We start from the raw sequence: 21184 nt of genomic DNA, 5'->3' as shown, positions 1-21184 counted from the left end.
TTCGAACGACGCTTCGGATGGAGAGCTATGAACCCTGCGATAGCAGGACTCCATACCTATAAGACAGGAGATAAATATGGAATTCCATTCTCACAGCAGTAATCATGAATATTTCACATCTGCATTTACCCACCTTCCATTGGATCAGGTAGGAAGACATGCTTATCTCGGTGTGATAAAAGTCAATCATTCAGAATCCAATTCCCATGTTGGCAAAATCAATTTAAAAAATAAGAATTGAAGGAAATGAAATATTTACGCTCAAAGATATTGCACTTGTAAATATAAAATGAATAATCTATTTGACAATGACTGAGAGCATAAATATAGTTTTGGGAATAGTTTTTTCTCCGGAACTACTTTTCCTCCCTTGAATTTCATCGATTTTTCTCCCTTTTTAGGTCATAGAGTGCAGTAAAAAGAAATTCATGGCAATCCCCATCGCCATGAGGTAAAAATAATATGAATTCCACATTTGAGCAAAGCAATTAATCACTAACTAATTTCTCGTAATGAACATTGACGCTGATAGTAATCGGAATGGAATTTTGGAGTAAACTCGGGGAAAGAAATGGATACGGCCAAGAGAAAATACAACCACTCATTTCCATTACCTCAGGTACTGTTGTTTGCTGTTATAATTCAAATGAAAAATTATAAATGGCGTTCAATCCACGCTGAATGTTTCTATAAACGATTTGAAAATACAAACCTAATTTTATCTAAAATCTTAATTTTTATTTGTATAATTAATAAAATTTACTTTAAATGTATTAGACAGCGACGATGCATGTTTTTTTCACTAGGACAACGCGTTGTCTTCGTAAGCACGAAAGTCGTATCGTGAGTGATACAAAACGTGCGGGCATGAGACGCCAACACCTTGTGCTACAAACCATATATGAGATTCGCCTTAAAAGAAACAAGATGGCCTTACTGGTAGCGCAATTGCCCGGCAATCGGGAGATCCAGATTCGAGTCCCGGCTAAACCAAATTATATTTCATGGCGCATTTCATCCATGGTAAAGGAAAATGTTGGCAAATGTTGGGAGAAAAGCGGAAGGTGGTTGTGTTGGCGACGGGTGACTGTTGGATGGATGTGTGGTCGATGGCAGGGGTCTCCGTTTATTCATTCGACTCTATCATAACGAGAACATGTAAAGGTTTAGAGCAGTGCTGTAGTTGGAAAAAAAGTTTCGGCGATACTCACCAAAAATTCCAATAGCTGAACGTGTATTATACATCCGGCCACGAAGGTATTTTAACCGGTACGCTTATTACGAGTTTGGATTTTAGGGGGTACGCCGTACCGGGCCGTACCGCCCCAACTACAGCACTGGTATGGAGCCACCCTTGGTCGCAAATTATAAGCAAAGAACATACGAGGAATATCTCGTTTGATATGTGTTGCGATGTGGTGGAAGTTATCAACATTAGTTAAATACGGCACTGCAATATTTCAACTGAATTCACTCTCCACATTTTCCATGCAGTCAATGGCCACGTTGCAATGCCTTATTTAAGTAATAAAAGGAGTACGTAATATTCAAATTAATGTATTGATCATAAAATAACTTCTGGGTCATGGTCGAAACATCGCGGTTTCTTTTTAAACTCATTTCTTACAAATTTGAAATTCTATCCGTAAGGGGTGAAGATGTAATTTGATCGAGTTTAAATTTGAATCGATGAGTCTCCCTCGCCTCCCCTCAATCACTAGCCAAGCACTCTCTCAACCTTAAAGCACTAGGCTACCACACAGCGGAGTAAACATACCGTGTGGTGGGACATTGACAACCCAAGATAAGCAACATTTCTCTATAATTGGTGCTTGTTGACCAATCTTCCGAAAACTAAAATAGGCATAAAGGCATTTCCCCTTCTTCCAAAACACTTTATCGTGAATTCGAAGCAATATTCAATTAACATATCATTCAAAATTGATTATTATTGGCTTTAAGACAACTCGTGGGAACCGTTGAAAACGAACGCGAAAGAAAATTGCGAATTACTTTCTCTGGAGTCAGGGAAATAAACACCAAATCGATGCATTCATTTGTTTGTGGGCTGCTTCAGTTTCGTTTTGTGGGAGGATGTAATTGAAAGGGGAAGTAATCGTCAGATATCGTCGCTGCGCATGCGCAGCAAACGGACGTATGTTTCGTGCTTTGACCTTTAACACCGATTTATGGCAAGAGGCGAGGTGGGAAGGTCAGAGCTGCGAACGGCACGAGCAGCACGAGGACAGAGTGTCAGTGAGGACAGGGAAATAGGGGAGGCAGCAGCGCCAGAGCAGAGACGCAACACACGCGAGACGCAACAATTGCAGAAGCACAGAGTCCTTAGATCGTGCTCCGAGCGCACCGCCTCCGTCGTCATGGCAACCACTGCGTCGCCGCTTCTCCTCTTCGTGCTGGTATTGATGGGTGAGTGAGTCGCAGTCTTTTCTTCACGCTTGTTGCATTGTTATGGAAACAGATAATCAAAAAATCTTTGGGGACAACAATAGGCACTCACAAATAAATCCGTTTCCGTATCCGGTGTAACGGTTCCCTGCGAAATTCGTTCTTATTTTATTATTCGTATTATTATTCGTACAAGATTTTACCTCTTAAAATATTCGTGCGCCTTTGCTCTCGACGCCCTCCTTGCGACATGTTTCACTCTGTTGACGGGAGCGCCATGCAGAACGCTAACAGAAACACGCCGTTTAAATAGCTCACCACCGAGGCCTCAACACCAACCCCACACACTGACGTCACATTCTATATATTTACATCATCCATTCGTAATATATATCAGTTTATTGTCTGCAGTTGCGCATGCGCGTTTCGACTCACGAGTGGTGTGACGCAATGACCCACCACACGCTCCTCACCAATATGTGGGACCTGTATTTTGCCATAGCAACGAATCCACTGTTTACAAACTCAAAGGAGTGACTCAGCGTGCCAGAGATACATAGTATTCCAGAAGCAGAGATAAATAACAGAGATAAAAAGGTCATCATTTGTCGTCTGGTGGCCTAAAAGACATTAGTGACAGAATCTTTTATTATTGTTACGTGAACACTTTGCCGATAAATACAGTTGCTCAGAATGAAAATAAATGTCGAAAACTATATCACTGAAAAAACTCGACTCTGCGTTGTGTCTCCACTGATACCAAACGGACCTTTGGCCTAATTTGGCCTAAAAAAGCAGTTTTGGCCTAATTATAGGTCTGTTTGTTATTAGTGGAGACACAACGCAGAGTCGAATTTTTAGTGAAAAATTAGCGAAAACAATATATTTAGTTTGACCTATAATTAGGCAAAAACTGTTTCAATAATAAAAATAATAATAATAATAATTTGTGTCAACATGAAGGCAACAGATGAAGTTAAGTATCTGGAAGTTATGTCGTATGTATCGAGAATGTATGCATCAAGAATTTTTACTCAGGTTAAGATCCCTGTTTTCAAATGATTTCTTCGCGAAATTCGAATCGCTCCGCCGTTGGCGCCGCGAGTGGCGACTTTAGTAAATCCATTTGAGTGGGCGGAACACATAGTGGCCGAATAGAGAATCCTCTCCTTTAAAATATTTGTGGAGTAAGGGCGTACTTTAATCTCAAAGGCCAGACCCGACCGAGATGCGAAACAAGTGTTCCGCAACCGATCCCGGGAATGAATGAATGAATCGACTTTAAAGGGCATTCGGATCAAGTTCGTTTGAATGACTCTGATTAAGATCAGACTCGAAAATTCTTAAAATAGCGATTAAAGTTCCGAGAGCCATGTTCCGATGTTTTTCCACCCTGATTAAATCGCTCTGATTCGCTAGATGTGAGACATGAGAACGAACACTGACCATTTTCCTACGGCTAATGTCTTACGGTTTATGTCCATTCTGGAAAATCATTTTGCCTATAGAAATTATATATAAATGAATAAGCTAAACAAATTACAGCTTATTCATTAATTAGCCATATTACGTGAGTAATGATAGAAAACTGACTAAGTTAAAATTATCAAATACGTACTATATCGCCTGATTTATAGTTGAGTTGTAATTAAATAGCATTCATAATAAATGTGTAGTAAACTAGCAGCGATTAAATTATGTCTCATCATAGACCAATGCTCAACCATCAAATAATACTCTCCGAGCCGGATTATCTCCCTCCATCCGTCCGTCGACGTTTCGGAGTAAAGATTCTCCGCCGTGAGGCGTTATTCTGGAGAGACTGAAAAAAGGAATCCATCGAGATCCGGCTTTCATGGAACATCCTCAAGTGTTCACTCAGTAATGGCCACAAGGAGAATTCGGTTGGCTGACTCCGGGCCAATCGCGTGACTTAAACGTAAACAGTATAGAAGCAGGCCTACTTCATTCATCAGCTCCGATGATAATAATCACTCGGCTTCCGAAACGCCGGCCGAATGCAGAGAGATGACTCGGCAAGATCCGACTTAAATACATTATACACGGTCTCCGGCGTTACTTTGTTGGAACTGCTTCATCATAAAATAAAATACTTTATTTTAAATAGTACGACCCGGGTTTCTGCATCTCATGTTATCATAAAACTGCTATCATGCATATCATCAAACTGATATGATAGCATGATATGCAGAAACACGGATCGTATTATTTAAAATAAAGTGTGGAATAGAACAAAGTATTTTTATTTTATGACTTACTTAAATACTTACCATGCCTTCGGACCGGTCGAAACACATCCTCCTCCCCTAGCGATGGTTGCCTCGCCAACCGAAAAACCACATTCGGAGATAATAATTCCCATGTTATTTGGCTTTAGGAATTACGAAAATCGTCAACTGTTAGCTATGGTTGAATGCATCTCAAAGACATCATTCAATCATGCAGGTTCAGCGGTTTCCCAGATATTTCATTTTTTTATGCCACCTTTCAGATGCAAAACCAAGACTTTTTTCAATCTAATAGTATATTCAACCCATCTACACAGACTATGAGACGAAAGTCTACTTTTGCACCAAGAACGACTTTCTTGATTTTGCTTTTATTTATGTAGTGACAATTTAAATAATGCCTATATTCTCAATATTTCGATATCATCTCCCAAGGTAATTATGCGACACTAATATTGCTAACTCCCTATGAAGTTATCGCAAAAACTGCTAGTAATTTAAAGTAAATGAGTTACGAAATAAGCCCCTCATTAACCGGGACAATTTTTTTAATCTCAGTTTTTCAAAAGTAATGGCTCAAGCGAAGCCAACGTCGCTCATCTGTTGTTTAACTATTTTTTCATTCCTGTAACGGCATAAATTTTTGGACTCTAAGGTTAGAGCTACAATAGCACGTTCTTAACGGACATAATCATTCTATAATTTTTTTAAAATGTATCTATTTTTGGGTAAGGAATTAATTTGAATCCGCACCGTCCCGAACTCAGCCATCCTTGACATTTAAACAGTGTCCTCCAAGCCGAGGCTGTGTATATGTGAAAATAACCACGTGGAAAGTGTAAAGAAATCGTCATTTTATGCAAGTTGGAGGAGGATATCCCTTGTATAATAACACGTCCATATTTATTAGCTTGGCGCGCACTCGTGGCGAGAACTTGTTTACCCGGTCGGTTGCTACACAACCAAAACAAAGGAGTGCGAACGGCTTACGCACGATTTTCCGCAGACCACGCCAATACCAATCGCTATAAACCGAATACATGCAGTCACAAGCCAGTATGCAAACATGGATTTGAACTATTAGCACAATTATCGGAGCCATGGGAGGTTAAAATGAAACATCAAACATGCGGAAAATCATAGCTTATTCATTAATTAGCCATATTGCGTGAATAATGATAGAAAAGTGACTGAGTAAAAATTATCAAATAGGTACCTACTATATTGCCTGATTTATAGTGGTGGTATAATTAAATAACATTCATAATAAATTGTAGAGTACTAGCAGTGATTAAATTTATTCCCATCCATTCTCCACCACGAAGTTTCTTTAAAAAGCTTAAAAAAATAATGAAAATTACAAAATTTCTTTCTCAAGGAGGCTCGAGAAGTGGGCAAAGTGAAAGTAAGTATAATCGCGTGTTTCTCTGATGGGAACATAGATATGAACAACAAATATGAACAAACACAAACATTAGACAAGTACAAAACCAATTTTTGCTTGAAATTCTTCGTACATATGTAAACGAGCCATGAAGAATTTGACTTTTCAAAAACTACGATGTAAATTTCGTTACTTATCTTTCTTCCTTTTTCGTTTTACCTCATCCTTCTTTTCTACTTTTCCCATTTCACTTCTAATTCTTTTGTTTTTCAGTTTTATTTCAATCAATTATTCAATAAACATTGATATACACAAATTTGTTGCTATGGCATTTCTACCTATCTCCTTTAATGATCGCATTGCCGCCATTGTATTTTGGTGGCCATTTATTTTAAAAGTAATCCCCATATTTAATTTTAAATTCTGAATAAAAATCGACAGAGTGTTCCAATCATAACAAAATTGTTAGCATGTTGCGCTGTCAACTATTTCTGAGTTACTCTGAAAATTTCAGCTTGATAGCTAATCGGAAAGTGGGTTAAAATTGAAAGATTTAACCAAGAAAATAAGGCAAACAACAAATCAAGTTTATAAAAACGTTGTAAAATACAGCAAGATACAAATTCATCACTGATTCTCAAAATTTTATTGAAACTACAATGGTCTAACAATAGAGCCCCATATCTCATTGTAATTGTTATTCTCGATCGGCGCTCGAACTCAGCCATCGAAAAGTTTGAGTAATAATTGGAAACAAAGGCTACCAAATGTTTCAGGAATAAAAACTATGAGCATATTTAAATTTGAATTGGAATTTATATTTCCACATATTTCGCAATTAGGGCTGAAATGGAAAAAATCTGGCCAAAAATCAAATTATCGACTTTTTCATCTCGAACCGGGAATACTATATTATCATTTTAGAATGTCCAGGGCATGTAAAACTGAAGTTAATTTTCTGTCTTAATTTTTTGTTTAATTTTTATTGCTCGCCAAAAATCAATAAAAATCTATGAAACAGTGAGTGCGCGATTTATACGAAAAAGTTCAACGTTTGTTCTCCATGCTATGGAATACAGTTAATAATTCGGAGTTTTTGTGGATTTTTATTGATAGTACCACTTTTTTTAGTGAAGTAACAGCAAGCGTTTGTTTTATGCAATTGTTATTTATTTACTTCATGAATTGTTAAAAATATCACTGTTTTTCGTCATTATTTTACCTAGGATTAAAGTAGGTAGTTACCGCCAATCTAAGTGAGCAACTCTCGCTACTATTGCGGAGTCATCTTATTTTCTTGTTGTTCCATGATCGATTTAATTGGGGAGTATATAATTATTCTATGATCATATTGTCAATGTGATTTATGGAGGATATTGAAAGTGTTTTTGAAATCTTGAATAGGGTTTGATTTGATAAGCATCTAAGTATGCAAAACTTTTTTTTATAAAAAAACGCATTTGTTAGTTCGAAACTGTGATTAATGATCTTAATTTTTCCGCTGTTCAAGAGGTCGAGTTCCATTGTTGATTTATGTTGGTTTTTGGTTCCTCCCGATTGGTGGCAGCAGTGTCGACGTGCTTGGCCGCGCCAGCGACGCGCGTGGGCAGCTCCGGCCGCTGCAACTGCGCATGCGCCAACCAAGGAGACCAAGTGTGCGCGCAGGAGGGTCGCGGGCCCCGGGAGACCTTCCCCTCCAAGTGCCATCTCGAGTGCTACAACTGCACCGACAACAAACGTAAGTGTGCGTGCCAACAATCACCCAACAGTCATGGATTCGACAACAATCCGTTCGACGTGCTGTCATCCTTCGCGCATTTGAAGCGCGTTTACATGTGACGTCGTTGATGGCATAGCGACCCGAATCTCACGGGGAAGAAAGCTATAACTAGCTATATTATCAGGAAATAATATTTATTAGTACCCACCGCCCCGAAAACAGCGCATTTGAGGCCTTCGCGACGAGAGAATCTAACGAATAGCAACATAGGACGATCATAGGCACCCATGCCCTGTCGACCTTCCGTTTGGCAGACGAGAACTTTAACCCGCCGCCACTGAGGACGGTATTATCAGTCATAAGTGTGAAGGTCGTTTTACACTGGGAACGGAATTGCGCGGGTCAGAAGTGCGTTAATTTCTAAAACGGCGTGGAATTGCGCGAATGCATGAACGAAATTAGAACAGGGGCTATTTTGCCATCTCACGTCCACGCATTCTCGCATGTGTTCCAGCAATTCACCGCTTCACACGACGCAATTTTGACTGCGCCTTCGTACACACGTCAGATTGTGCAAGTACGTGCAACGTGTAAAACGGCCCAAATAAATCGTATTCATGCATTTTTAAGGCAATTCGGGAGAGATTGGGAACAATATATTGCAAAAATTGGGAAGAAACGGATCGCTCTATACTCAGCGCTGCTCTGCGGGCAGTCTTGAAAGCAGATTAAAATGCGTTCAAAGAGGCACTTATGCGGGATGGCCTCCATGAGAGCGTAATCCAACAATAAAGCAAAGCCACTGATAAGGATAACACTTTCTAGGGTGTCCAGCCGGGTTGATTATTTCCCGACCTGTCGACGTCACACGGTGGGAGTCTTTTTTATTTCGGATAAAGGTCATTTTCCTCGCACATGGATGTACACGCGGATGGCTCACTTATTTGCGGTATCTTTATATGCTTTATATTTCAAAAAAGTAAACATATATTCTAGATATTTTTGAATATTGATACAATTATTGAGTCCAAGTAGCGGTATTGAGAATTCTTCTTTCCATCGACAGGTCGACAGATCCGCGTTCGTAAGAATAAACGGCTCCATTGCTCAAAGATATTACATTATACTTATTATTTTGAAAGAAGGTAAATTTCACAGAAAATATGACATAGAATAAATAACTTATTGATTATCACTTAATCATGCCTCTGTACATATATGAAAGGAATCAATTACTTACCCAACATTTCTTACAATTCAGCTAACTCTGGAAGTTTGTATTCCTATCACAAATGATTCATTCCTGATTTCATTCCTCAATATCTAATTCATAACTTCTCGGAGAAAAATTCAAAAATTCCTTATATCTGTGTGAAGTGTAGAAATTACTTTTTCGAACGCACTGTAATTGATTTCTCAGGAATTTTGCCTTGGACTTCGTCAGTATCCACTGGTTTACCACCAATGATGTTCGATTCTGCTTATTCTTGTCATAAAATTACACATCGCGGTCAATTGCAAACCGTGCTGAACGAAATACCACTGACGTGTAACACGTCCATGGAATCAACAATTTTAATCCCCTTCGTACAAGTTTTGCGAATTGAGAATTTCCGTTTTCGAAGGTGGACAGTAATGCTTACTTGAGATAAAAAGAAAACGCATAGGTATTTGTCCATAGAAACGGAATAATTGTGTATTGAAAAAGTTGACAATAAATGCCTCAGTAATACATGTTGTCTATGAAGGCCTATCCAGTGCCTCAGTAATATATGTTGTGTATGCGCTGTTTCAGGGGAACAATTTCAATAGGTAACTAGCCTGCAAAAACGCTCGACAATCGCCCACCGAATCAAATCCGCTCACCTAGTAGCTCAGCAATACGAATCCGCTCAGCTGGCATAGGAGGTGAGCCTTTATGCTCCGGCTACTGCCAGCTGAGCGGATTCGTATTGCTGAGCTACTAGGTAAGCGGATTTGATTCGGTGGGCGATTGTCGAGCGTTTTTGCAGTGCAGGTATCGGATTGTTGAGCGTTTATGCAATGGAGGTATCGATGTCTCCTTCTACGGTTTGGTTTAACAGTGCCCGGATAGACTGCACGTGCTCTTGTTACATTTATAGTAAATACACCTTGGGGAGGGTGGGGTGGGGATAATGGCACTTGTGTAATTTTGCTGACAAGGGGGAGGATTTGCGGCAGCATTACTTGCTTAAAGGACGGTATGCAGTAAAAAAATATTGAGACATAATACGTTTGCAGTGGAGGTATCGAATATAAATTTCAAATGTGCTGATATCGTCAAATTCTTTTCGCGGTTCTATTCTAGCTCCCCATTTCCAGAATGCTTAAGGAATCTACATGCAGATGGGATGGTTTTATCTTTGCTGGTGATACTGTCTATATATTGCCTAATCATTGCTCTGATGACTAGACATAATACTACTCATCGAACAGATCTCCAGATGATTCGAGTCCGATTGAATGTGGTTCACCTCCGCTGTGATCGCTTAAACCATGTCTCATTACTTTATTACAATTATTGCACGAATAAATGAAATCATGCGTATAGTTGTTAACATTCCCTTATTCGAACGTTCAATGAGTCATACCATTGATAATTAATATGGGACTTACCCGAGGGAGAGGACTTTGCTTGTTCGTTTTTATGGGGTTCGATTTCGGACATCCGACAGAATATCAATATCTGATTCAAGCCTCCGAGTGTTATTGAGAAAAAATGCATTTCACGACCTTCTGTTCATTTCTCGTTTGAGTGAAAATGAAGTAATTAGGGAAACCAGCCGGCTTTGAATTCTCCACTCCCTGTCATCTATCACTACGTGCCATGTGACCTTGAAGCTTTCAAAAATTTGTCCTATTATGTTATTTAACTCGTTTAGCTAAGAGCCAATACGGCCGATTACCATAAGAGCTGATATAAATGGACCAAAATACAAATGGATCATTGACAAGTGAAGTTGCTCAAAATACCAAAAAGCGTATATATAAATGATAAAACACGCAGATTAATTTAAAAAATACCGATAGAAGACATTTCACACAGATAACATCCGCTATAAACCATTAAACCTGTGCTTGAAAAATTGGGCATTGAAGGAATACAAAAGATTTCATTTGCATGGATTTAAAGTCATGCATGAGGTTATAATGCATTTCGTTGGAATTACTAATAAATTGTATTGGAACAATTTGAGCGAATTTGAAAAATCGACTTTTGTACACGGAAAAGGGTAAACTAAGACTACTATCGGTGCAAAAAAGTTAGAATGCTGAAAATACAAACATTTGCATAAAATTCTACCGAAGCTCCATAGGGTCGTACCATATATTGTTTCACCCATTGTTTATTCGACTGCAACAATCAATAATGAGCATTGATTAAACGTTAACGTTTAGCTTCTAGGGTCGAAACATTGAAGAAGAATACGCAAAAAAATAATGTAAACGGTGGTGTTCTTCTTCTCATAAATGGCAAAATATTTAATTGGCACATTTCGTTGAATTTTTTTTATAGAGAAAACAAAATCTTTGCATTACAAATAGCTTCTTAAAATTAAATTTTATCCATTCTTTGATTTTCCAAATGGGCGAAAGGTAGATTTCAATTTCCGAGTTGTAGAAAAGAAAATGAATACTGCAGTTACGTATCTTAGAAGTAAAAATATTTCTATACTTTTAATGTAAAGAAGTATTAATATTGTTTCTCTTACTTGAACTTTACCTAAAAGACGCAAATCGTCATTTGGGAAAGGTCGTCGTCATCGTCGGTTTGTCGAAAGAGCCAAGATCATCCGTCATGTCCGTCGACAAGTGAAAAGAAGCAACTCTGCACCTTTCATTAATTACGATTGAGATGTCTTTTACGGCTACAAGATACAAGTTCATTGTAATAAGGACAGCGTCCTAACCTATTGCCAGTCCCAACCATAACTTAATTTACAGGAAATCGTCATGTTCGAGGACAAAACGGAAGTAAATATTAAATTCGTGGACATAATGTCTCTGAACTCTGCAGTCTACGGACGTGACATTTGGTAACGGACATCATGATACACTATTACTTGTTACAGATTGTCCAATGGCTAGTAAAACAAACTTTTTCTCGTGATAATTCTCGTGAGTAAACACATAATAATCCCCATTAGCCATGTCCGTGGATACATACATCATGTCCGTAGAAAAAACTACAGTAAAAATAAAAATAACAGTGTAAATATTACAAACGACCTCTGCCACTTAAGCCACTAGCTCGTATGATTGACAAACTGTTATTACACAATTTGGTCCTTATATAAACAATTTTTTATTTTTCCAGTGGCAAACATACGTGTTTTTTGGAGAATGGCCCATTTAATGGGAATGGACATTCTTCCATCATGGATTGAACTTGCAGACGCAAATGTAGGACGATGAGTGTGTCGTCGGACTAAGCCTTCGCTCTCCATGTGTTTATTTACATAGAATGCGGGCAGGGAGAGATAAGGAGAAGGTGTGGAGGGAACCTATCTCGGAATGGATGAGATGACCCTCGGGGTCGACTCTTTTCAACGTCCGAAGCAACTTGTGCGCACCATAATCACGCCTGCCCCTCGCCGCTGAAACACGCGAATTCCTCTCCCAACCCAAAGGTCTTTACATGACCACACTCACGAATCACTAACACTTCAACTATAGGAGTGCGCCAACACACTTGCCCCTCGATCTCTCCTCATTTTCCAAAACTACACCGCAATAGAAAAACCCTCCCTGCAAATCTAACGAGGAGTAAGGATAGGCAGACATTTAAATCGGCTCTTCACACATACCTGCTCGAGAAAAATACAGTTTAGTAACATGCAGGATATAGTTCTAAAATGTCGTACGGTTCTTACATTGTTCGAATCCATGATCTTGCAGTTTATCGCAACATTCTATGCACGAACAAGATTTTTCCTCTTCCGTTCGTCAACGTATTTATTGTTTACTTTTTTATCCAGTTGCTATTTTGTTTCTAATACTCAGTGTCTCGTTCAATGTCTTTCTTCGTATTTACGTCACTTTTGAAATCGCGAAAGCTAAAAAGAAGTTTTCTCTCGCAAATGAATAGCGAATTCTCTTTCTCTTGAGCGAATTACCCTGATTAAATAAATATAATATCACTAAATCAAAATATTTTCTTCGACAACCTGCTGAGGGAATTGTTTAACTCTGCCATTGGCAATGAAAATCAAAGCGACTGACATCTACACTGAGAGCTACACGGAAAATTATATTCAATATAATCAAATATCTTTATCACTTGATTAATCCTGGTGCCTGAAAAATGCAGCGCTGTCATTATTAAATAATATATTACATGCATTTATTTCATTATAATCATCATAAGGCAGCAGTCCTTAGATTGGTTTGACTCAGTTCCCATGAGAAAAACATGGGTTTCCTGAACACTCCCATTGGGTGCTTTCCACTCATGCGACTCACGCGTCGACTAGTGTCAACTCACGGAAACTGCAATATATAACTCTCCAATTCCTGCGCGTAATCGTTTGTTGACTTGTGTCACAACAGTCGGCGACACACACGGAATGGAACACGAAAACCGCGACGCAAGTCGACTTGTGCCGACGTAAGTCGATGAATGGAAAGCACCCATCGTGATTTGTTTGTCATCACCGCGAATCCAACACGAATTGGAAATTTAATTCGTTTGAACTCAAATGGCATATCTTTTGGGATTATGGAAGTCCTCTGAATGAGAACATTCTCATCCTTGGATTTTTCTTTGATTATAGTTTCGTGAATCGCGTTGATTATCAGTTTTTTTAATCACGTTCCATTGCATATTTTTGGTTGGTTTAGCTTTCGAAGCATCATGACCACCGAGCCGACCTATAGCAGTAAATTTTACGGTGGTAAGCCGGGCACATTCTTGAAGTTTAAAAATTCAGGCGAATAGTTGGTGACTTCTTTTGTTAGACTTTCAATAGATTCGAGTGAATGCGGAGTACCTATGATTTGATTCTGAATAATGAAGTATCCAAATCTCCGGTCTTAGCCGCCCAAAAGTTCTCATTCCAGCTCTTATGGCGGCTTAGCAATGCTAGCTCAATGGTTATTCATGATTTTTGTGGTTATCATTCACGTTCGGGAACGCTTTGTTGATGAGCTCATCTTTCGATGAAACGAAATTCCAAATATTCCGAGAAAATAAAATGAATCTTCTCGATTTGTCGACAGGAACACGGCCGATTGTCATCGATTGTTTGCAGATTTGTTTACGCACACGGTAGTGACGTGTTTGTTGACGACTCCACTCGGGCGAAACTCACCTCGAACTGAAAGATTTTAATATTATATTCAATTCTTTTTAACTATAATTAAAAAAAATTCTTACGAAGCTCAGTCATAAAATTGGCGAAGACAAAACAAATCATCTAATTTTCACGGACTTGACAGCTTTTGCAATTTTAAAAACTCCTAAAAAATACCCCTAAGAGTAAGATTTATTTTTAGGGAACTTTTATTATTTTTCAATGCTTATTCTGTTATGCTTGGCTGAGACGAATCCAAAAAAACAAATATTAATAAAATTGGTACAGCTGTTCTCGAGTTATAAATGGGAATGAGTCAGTTTATCGGGATACCCGCGGCGTAGAAGAGAAGTGTGTAGATTGGAAAGGAACTTCTCAAGGTCTTCGGGGTTGTTGCAGATTTTGTGACCACGGACGGAGAGAGAAAAAGGGATAGAACGTTTGGTATGTGGTGGGTGGCAACTGTCATAGTGGAGGTATTGTTGTCTGTTGGTGGCTTTGATATGGACAGATGTCTTGAATTTGTTATTTTCGGAAAGAAGAATGTCCACATCTAGGAAAGTGATGTTGGTGTTAGAGATGGAAGAAGTGAAAGAAACTGAGGCGGAAGAGTTAAGTGAAGAGACAACTGTTAATTAACAAAATTAGAAAAAACCCCTACAGGTCCAATAAACCCCGTGCCGAAAAGAATTGCTCTCCATCCCTTCTCACCACTTACTTCCCCGGTGCTCATGCCTTACAAGACATCCTGAAGGACTTGTACCCCATTCTCTCCAACCACAAATCCACCTCACAAATTTTCCCCTCTCTTCCACGGATCACGTATAAGAGACCACCTAACCTCAGCACCATCTTCAAACCCACCCGCCCCCTTCAAAAATTGAACTCAGTCCCCACTACCCCACCCTCGCCGTGCAACCGTCCTAGATGTAAAACATGTAAAATTTTCTCTCCACCCCCAGCCTCTTTCCTCTCCAAACTTAAATTCCTCCCGATATCTCCTTCCACCACCTGTACCTCCATCAACATCATATACCTCCTTCAATGCAACTTCTGCCCCGCTTTTTATATAGGCCAATGCTCCACCCCCCTCAACCTCAGAATAAATAATCACCGCGCCTCTTGTTGTCCGTCGTCTCCACACGCATCTCTCCCGGTCCCCACACATTGTTTATCGCATGATTCCATCTTCAATCTATGTTTCAAAGTTTCTATCATTGCCTCCCTGTCACCCACTGACTCGCCCCTCAATCTCCACACCCTCGAATTGGCATGCATTTGGCGTTTCCAAGCCAACAAGCACCCTGGTTTGAATGTATCTTGTTGAGGTAGCCCCGCCCCAATACACCCCTCCCCTCTTCCCCCCACCTTTTCCCCTTTTTCCAACACACTCCTTTTTCCAACACACTCCTCCCCTCTCATTCTCTCCTTGACTGATGAAGCGGCTACAACCGCGAAAGTCTTTCGGTTTTATTTTTCGTGTGAGTGTTTTCCTTTTTTTGTGTGTCTATGTTTAGTGACTGTGTTTTTGAACATTCATATTATGTGCTACGGTGCATCGCATTTCTGCAAAACATTGAATATATATATATATATATATCCCCGTTATTTTGCATACCGTGTATTTTATGTCTCACGGTAGCTAGCTAGCAAAACACAGATTAAAAGCGCACGAAAAAAATGACTACGAAAACGCGCGAATCAAAATTTCACAATGACTTTCCCGTTAGTTCAAAATCGGTCCGAAATGACGTCTTTTGTTGGGACAATCGGGCTGCCATAATTACGGCGAAGGCTGGAATGCGCAATTATTTTACGCTGGTGCTTCCGGAGCTACCCTGAAAATTTGGAAATCGGAAAAAATTGACCACGCTGTTTAGAAACCACTAAATTATTGCGACTGCCCCCAATGTACCAGCACGTATCCACGAATTCACCAAATATCCTTCCATCGCCAAATACGTATCGTCTTTCCGTTACCCAACGGAATGGAAAGATACAAACGAGAAGGAATAGGATAGCTGTGATAAGAATATTTTTAACATTACTAAGGCTCCCACCCTTCACCCAATAGTTTCGCCACAGTTAAGCCTGAATCACACGATCATTTTCTTTCGTCGTGAAAAGTGATCACTAGAGCGATCACTTTTCCCGTCGCGAAAAGCGATCGCTCCAGTGATCATTTTTCTGAATCACACGGTCACTCCCGCCGTCGCTTTTCGCATCATTTCCAATATCACAGCTCGTTGTCATAGGACCCACGTCACGAAATTATATAGCGTGTTTGTTTATTTATGCCGTTCCCACAATTGTCAAACGCTGCGCTGCAATCACACCATACGGTCATGCGTTCAGATTGGCTGATAGGGGTTTTAGGGACGGTTTTGGCGACGGAAAAAGCGACCGTACGAGTGATGAAAAATAGCGATGGGAATCCTCATCGCGATCGCGAACGCGAAAAACAATTGCCGGCGACGATCATTTCGCCTAGTGATCGCGATAGTTATTGATACTCACTGATAACTTTCGCGACGAAAAAAAATGATCGTGTGATTCAGGCTTTAGTGATGACGAATCATTAACGCAAAGGCTGGGAATTCCAATGACTAGCTCTGTCCATTAGAAATAGATAGGATTGAAATTCGAGATAACAAGGGATTCAGCAAAACGTTTTACGAGTGAGTCAGTTGCAAATAGCAAACACGATAGGCAATGCAGGTTGATAATGGTTTCCCGTGGCTCGGGTTTTCCGGCAACGGATGTCACACTCACTCCACGAATATATTTATTCTACGGAAAATCCAACGGCGAACGTGATGCCAAGCACAGAACACTAGTTAGTTAGTTGCATCCGATTAAAATCTACATCTCCACAATATCAAGCGGCCGTGGTGTGGTGGAATATAGTACCTTCCGAGAAAAATTGCTTTCTGAAGTGTCACGCATGATATCGGAGAATGAACTGCCGTAAGTTCGAGAAAAAATTTATCAAAGTAAATTAAAATCTCAGTAAGGTTAAGTCAGTTTATCGCAATGAGTGCATCGCAGAACATTATAGTGAAAGTAGGAACACCATTACGTTCCGTACGTGCATTCACTTCATGGCTAATAAAAAGCAACGAATGTAGTTAAATTCTCATTTTTCCTCTCATATTGACCTCATTTAAGTTACGATAAAATAATTCTTGGAGTATATGTCAAATGTATGTATGTGTTGCAAAAAAGTTGTTGGCCAACGTTTCACTTTATTTTAAACTATCATGAGGGCTATGAATAAAAACATGAGAGCAATATAAAAAAAAATGATATACAATATTTTTACATAAGTAAATGTTACGATGGAGTTTTTTCACAATAATATAATTTTTTTAAATATATAAGAACAGAATAGGCACACAAAAAAATTTGAAATACCTTAGCTTTGCATATATTTATTGATAATTTTATGTTAAATTCTCATTGAGCTAAAAAATGAATTTGTAGGCACACGCATCATGTTTCAGCAATCGCTACGATTCTTTGTTCAGTCACTAGGTCGACTCATCGCAAGTTTTCATTCTCATATTGTTCTATCCTTACATGGATTTACTCCAGAAATTACCTACCGTTTGCAAGTTTTACCTTTGCAGGAATGTGCACGTATTCTTTGCTATTATGCGTAATATTTTTATGACCGTGTGGTGTGTATGAGGGGGTCGTCTTTCATGCTGCATTCAGGTGATTGATTAAATCCCTGCTAAACACCCTGGAGGGGACTTACAGGGCATTATGTATATCGATGGCTAAGTTCTAACAACACGTATCTAAAATTCGGCCGGTTTGAGACAGGTATCTTAAAAAAAAGTGTAATAACATTAAAAAATAAAATACAAGCCAAATACATTTCTCTGTTTGAAAATGAATGCTTCTATTTCAGTTTTATGAACTTTTGGTTTTTAATTTCAATGTACAATTAAAAATATAAATCATTTCTCTTGCTCTCCTGAAAATGTGCTATTTTGAGATACGTGTTGCTTACGTGACTTAGCCATCGATATGTAGGTTGCGGCTTTGAAATCCTGTCATCGGACCGAAGTTTATTCGTGGACACAGGGCTAGAACTTTATTTAATTTCACTCCAATGACTGTTTCACTCAATAGACTCTTTGAGTGGATGATGAGTCAACATGAGGGCACCACGAAAAATCAGATATCTGGAATTTTCGACAGCATCAAACTCGTATTGGGGAACTCATAAATCAGGCGTGGGTTGTAAAGTCGCCAGCCGTTAAAAAAATGAAGTACGCGTTGGAGTTGATTTGATCCATCCGTTTGCCAAAACATCTCTCTTATTTCACCGCTTGTGTCCGACTCAGAAACATACTTAGTGAGGCTCTAAGATAATTTTTCTCCGTGTCGCTCTCAAAAGTATCAATGCATATTTGCTAAAGCCAAGACTCGCTACTATCTTTACTACTATCCAAGGCTTGTTTTTTTTGCTTCATGTCACGGCATGCGAGTTGCCATGGAGAAAATGAGAAATGAAGTTGCTTGAAGCGACCTCTCTCTTTTCTCACTCCAGTAGTCTCTCTACCTCTCTCGCTCTCTTTCCAGAATACGTCGTGGTGCACAAGGGACAATGCGAGCAGAGCGGCCGGTCAGGCGGACGGTGAAATGACCCCTTGCCGCCAAAGCAGCCAACTGCGCGGGATGGTGGACGGACGCGGAGGAAAATCCGTCGCCATGGCAACGACCACGTCACTCCGGGACAACCAATCACGTCGCGGACGCCCGTCTGCAATTGTTGTCCATGAGAATCTCCACGGAGAATTGACGTAAAGGAAATTGTATGATTTACGCCTTTCTCACATCTTGTTTGTATCAAATTCTTAAATGTAATGAATATTTTTCCCATTAAATATGATTTATTAACACCTTAGAAAAGGAATATCTGAATAAAGTTCATTATCCGTGAGGTATTCGGCAGTGGGAGTGGATTGCAAGTTGGTTGGCGATCGGTTGCGCGCTGCAATCAGCAACTACGACGTCATTAGGGAGAAATTTTATAAAGATATTATATTGAGACATGGTAGGAAATCGGTATATGCGAGATTAATAAATTGCAGCTGAATTTTAAGATAAATGGATGAAAATGGTGAATTTTACTGCTTTCTGGGGGATAGTTTATTAATCCTTTGACCATTCTATTAGCAATATCAACCCAATTAAGTAAAACGAATTAAACATAAAAATTTATCTGAGCTCGCTCCGCCACAGCAGTAACCTGCACAATTCCGTACCCCGAGTACAACGGCCTTTAGATCCACAAAAAAGTCGCATTAAGTCGCGAATAACGGGTTGATTGAAAATGGAATAGGGGTTTTATTGGTGATATTATGAGTCTGCTGGGGCAAGAGGCCTATGGGAGGCTGGGCAATCCCCGTTTATTTATTTCGAAAGGTGATGAAGTCATGCTCTGGGGGATGTCTCGGTCTTTCAGTTGCAGGGAGCGCGAGGAACAATCGATTGAGGGATTGTGTATGTTGGCGGTGAAGGAGCAGACTCTGGAAACTACTGAAGTCCTCTTACTATATTTTCAATATTTTCTTTAATTTAATTTATTATCGGCGTGTGGTCTTCATTTTAATAGATGTTGAAGTCTTCTGACTTCTTTTCATCCTTGTCTTTTTGCAATACGCCCTAGCGTTATTAATTTATTATCGTTACTTAAAATACACTCTATGTACACTCGCACTCACTAAGAAAAAAGCATTGAATTACATGAGCTTTCATAAGTTTTTTCCGTAAAAGAAAGTCATAATTGGTGACTAAATGTCACTTTAGATTAGAATACATGAGGCATCTCCATTTACCACCCATCACTAAGTTTACCCCATATCGAAACTTTATCATTTCACAGAATTTCCGCGTCCAACCAATACCTCATGACTGTCGCAAGTGCGTCTTGAAGGCCGGAAGTGCGCAGTCGGGAGAGAATGGCGCCCAATATCCGGAGAGGAAACAAACGAGGGAGCGACACGCTGCGGCGACCACGACGAGACCGCATCCGGTCGAAAGGGGCCCGCAGCTGTGGGGGGCATTTGACGCTATTCGCGGCAAATACTATTACGGGGGAAATCATGTACTACGTCCAGGAGACCATGGACAGTGGCGTAGCGTGGGGGGTTTTGGGGGATAACCCCCCCCCCCCCCCGAGCTCAGAGAACTTTTAAACTTGATCCATTTTATTTAACGAATTAGTATTACTTATAGAATAGTGTCAGGATTAATTAAATGTCCCTCAGAAAGCCGTAAAACTCGCCATTTTGAACCATTGATCTTAAAATAATTCTGGAGGAGTGCCATTTGCAACTCCCGCGTATCCTGGTGGGTATGCAATACACCCCATACGGCTAAAACTCCCCGAGCCTTAACTGTTAGTGGCGCCCCTGGAGGGAGCCAATGCGTTCCGTGACAGATTATATGTTACTGGCATATCACAACGCGTTCCGACCCTTAGCGCCTTCAGGAGGTCTATCATAAACAATGCAGTATTTTATATCTATCACTATGCAGTAAGTATTAAATACAATTATGTAGTATTTAAATAGAATTATGCAGTTTTAATATAAAAATCAAGTAACGGCTATAAAATCAGGACACAGTTGTGAGGAAGCAAGAATTAGGAGAGGAGTGAGACAAGGCTGTGCTTTACCACCCGTAATTTTCAGTGTTTACATCGAGAAGGTCTTTAATGAAATGAAAGAGAGTGAACTCCCATGGAAAAAAATTCGACGTATGGCTGTTATAGCAGAATCTAAGAAGGATTTGGAGAAGATTCTGGTAATGATGAGAAGTATATCAGCAGAAAATACGTACAAAGAAAGCTAAGATATTAGCATGAGGTAGAAGATAAGAAGTGAGGGCAAATATTTAAACAAAAAATGGAAGAGGTGAATGAATTCTATTATTTTGAGAAGCAGGATAACTAGCGATGGGGGAAGCAGGAAAGAAATTATTATCAGCTGAATTGCCCAGGCAAAAAGAGCATTCCACCAAAATAAAGATCTACTTACGGCAGTGAATTTAAATATAGAGGCAACGAAAAAAATCAATTTAGTCATTGAGTTAA

At 39.6% G+C, this 21184-nt stretch overlaps 1 protein-coding gene across 3 annotated transcripts; it reads left to right on the top strand.

Annotated features, from left to right (window-relative positions):
- The first annotated feature begins 2174 nt into the window (after window positions 1–2174).
- LOC124155389 lies at window positions 2175–19000 on the top strand. Of its 3 annotated transcripts, none has more exons than XM_046529167.1 (3): window positions 2175–2427; window positions 7610–7777; window positions 18667–19000. In XM_046529167.1, the coding sequence occupies exons 1-3, from the start codon at window positions 2190–2192 to the stop codon at window positions 18723–18725; spliced, it is 465 nt and encodes a 154-aa protein (XP_046385123.1). In that variant the 5' UTR covers window positions 2175–2189; the 3' UTR covers window positions 18726–19000. The 3 variants fall into 3 exon arrangements, with proteins under 3 accessions (XP_046385123.1, XP_046385122.1, XP_046385121.1); XM_046529166.1 differs by having other exon boundaries at window positions 7607–7777; XM_046529165.1 differs by having other exon boundaries at window positions 7604–7777.
- The last annotated feature ends 2184 nt before the right edge of the window (window positions 19001–21184 follow it).

The sequence above is a fragment of the Ischnura elegans genome, chromosome 3 (genome assembly GCF_921293095.1).
Source record: "Ischnura elegans chromosome 3, ioIscEleg1.1, whole genome shotgun sequence".
Classification (NCBI taxonomy): domain Eukaryota; kingdom Metazoa; phylum Arthropoda; class Insecta; order Odonata; family Coenagrionidae; genus Ischnura; species Ischnura elegans.
This window is presented reverse-complemented; position numbering and strand designations above follow the sequence as displayed.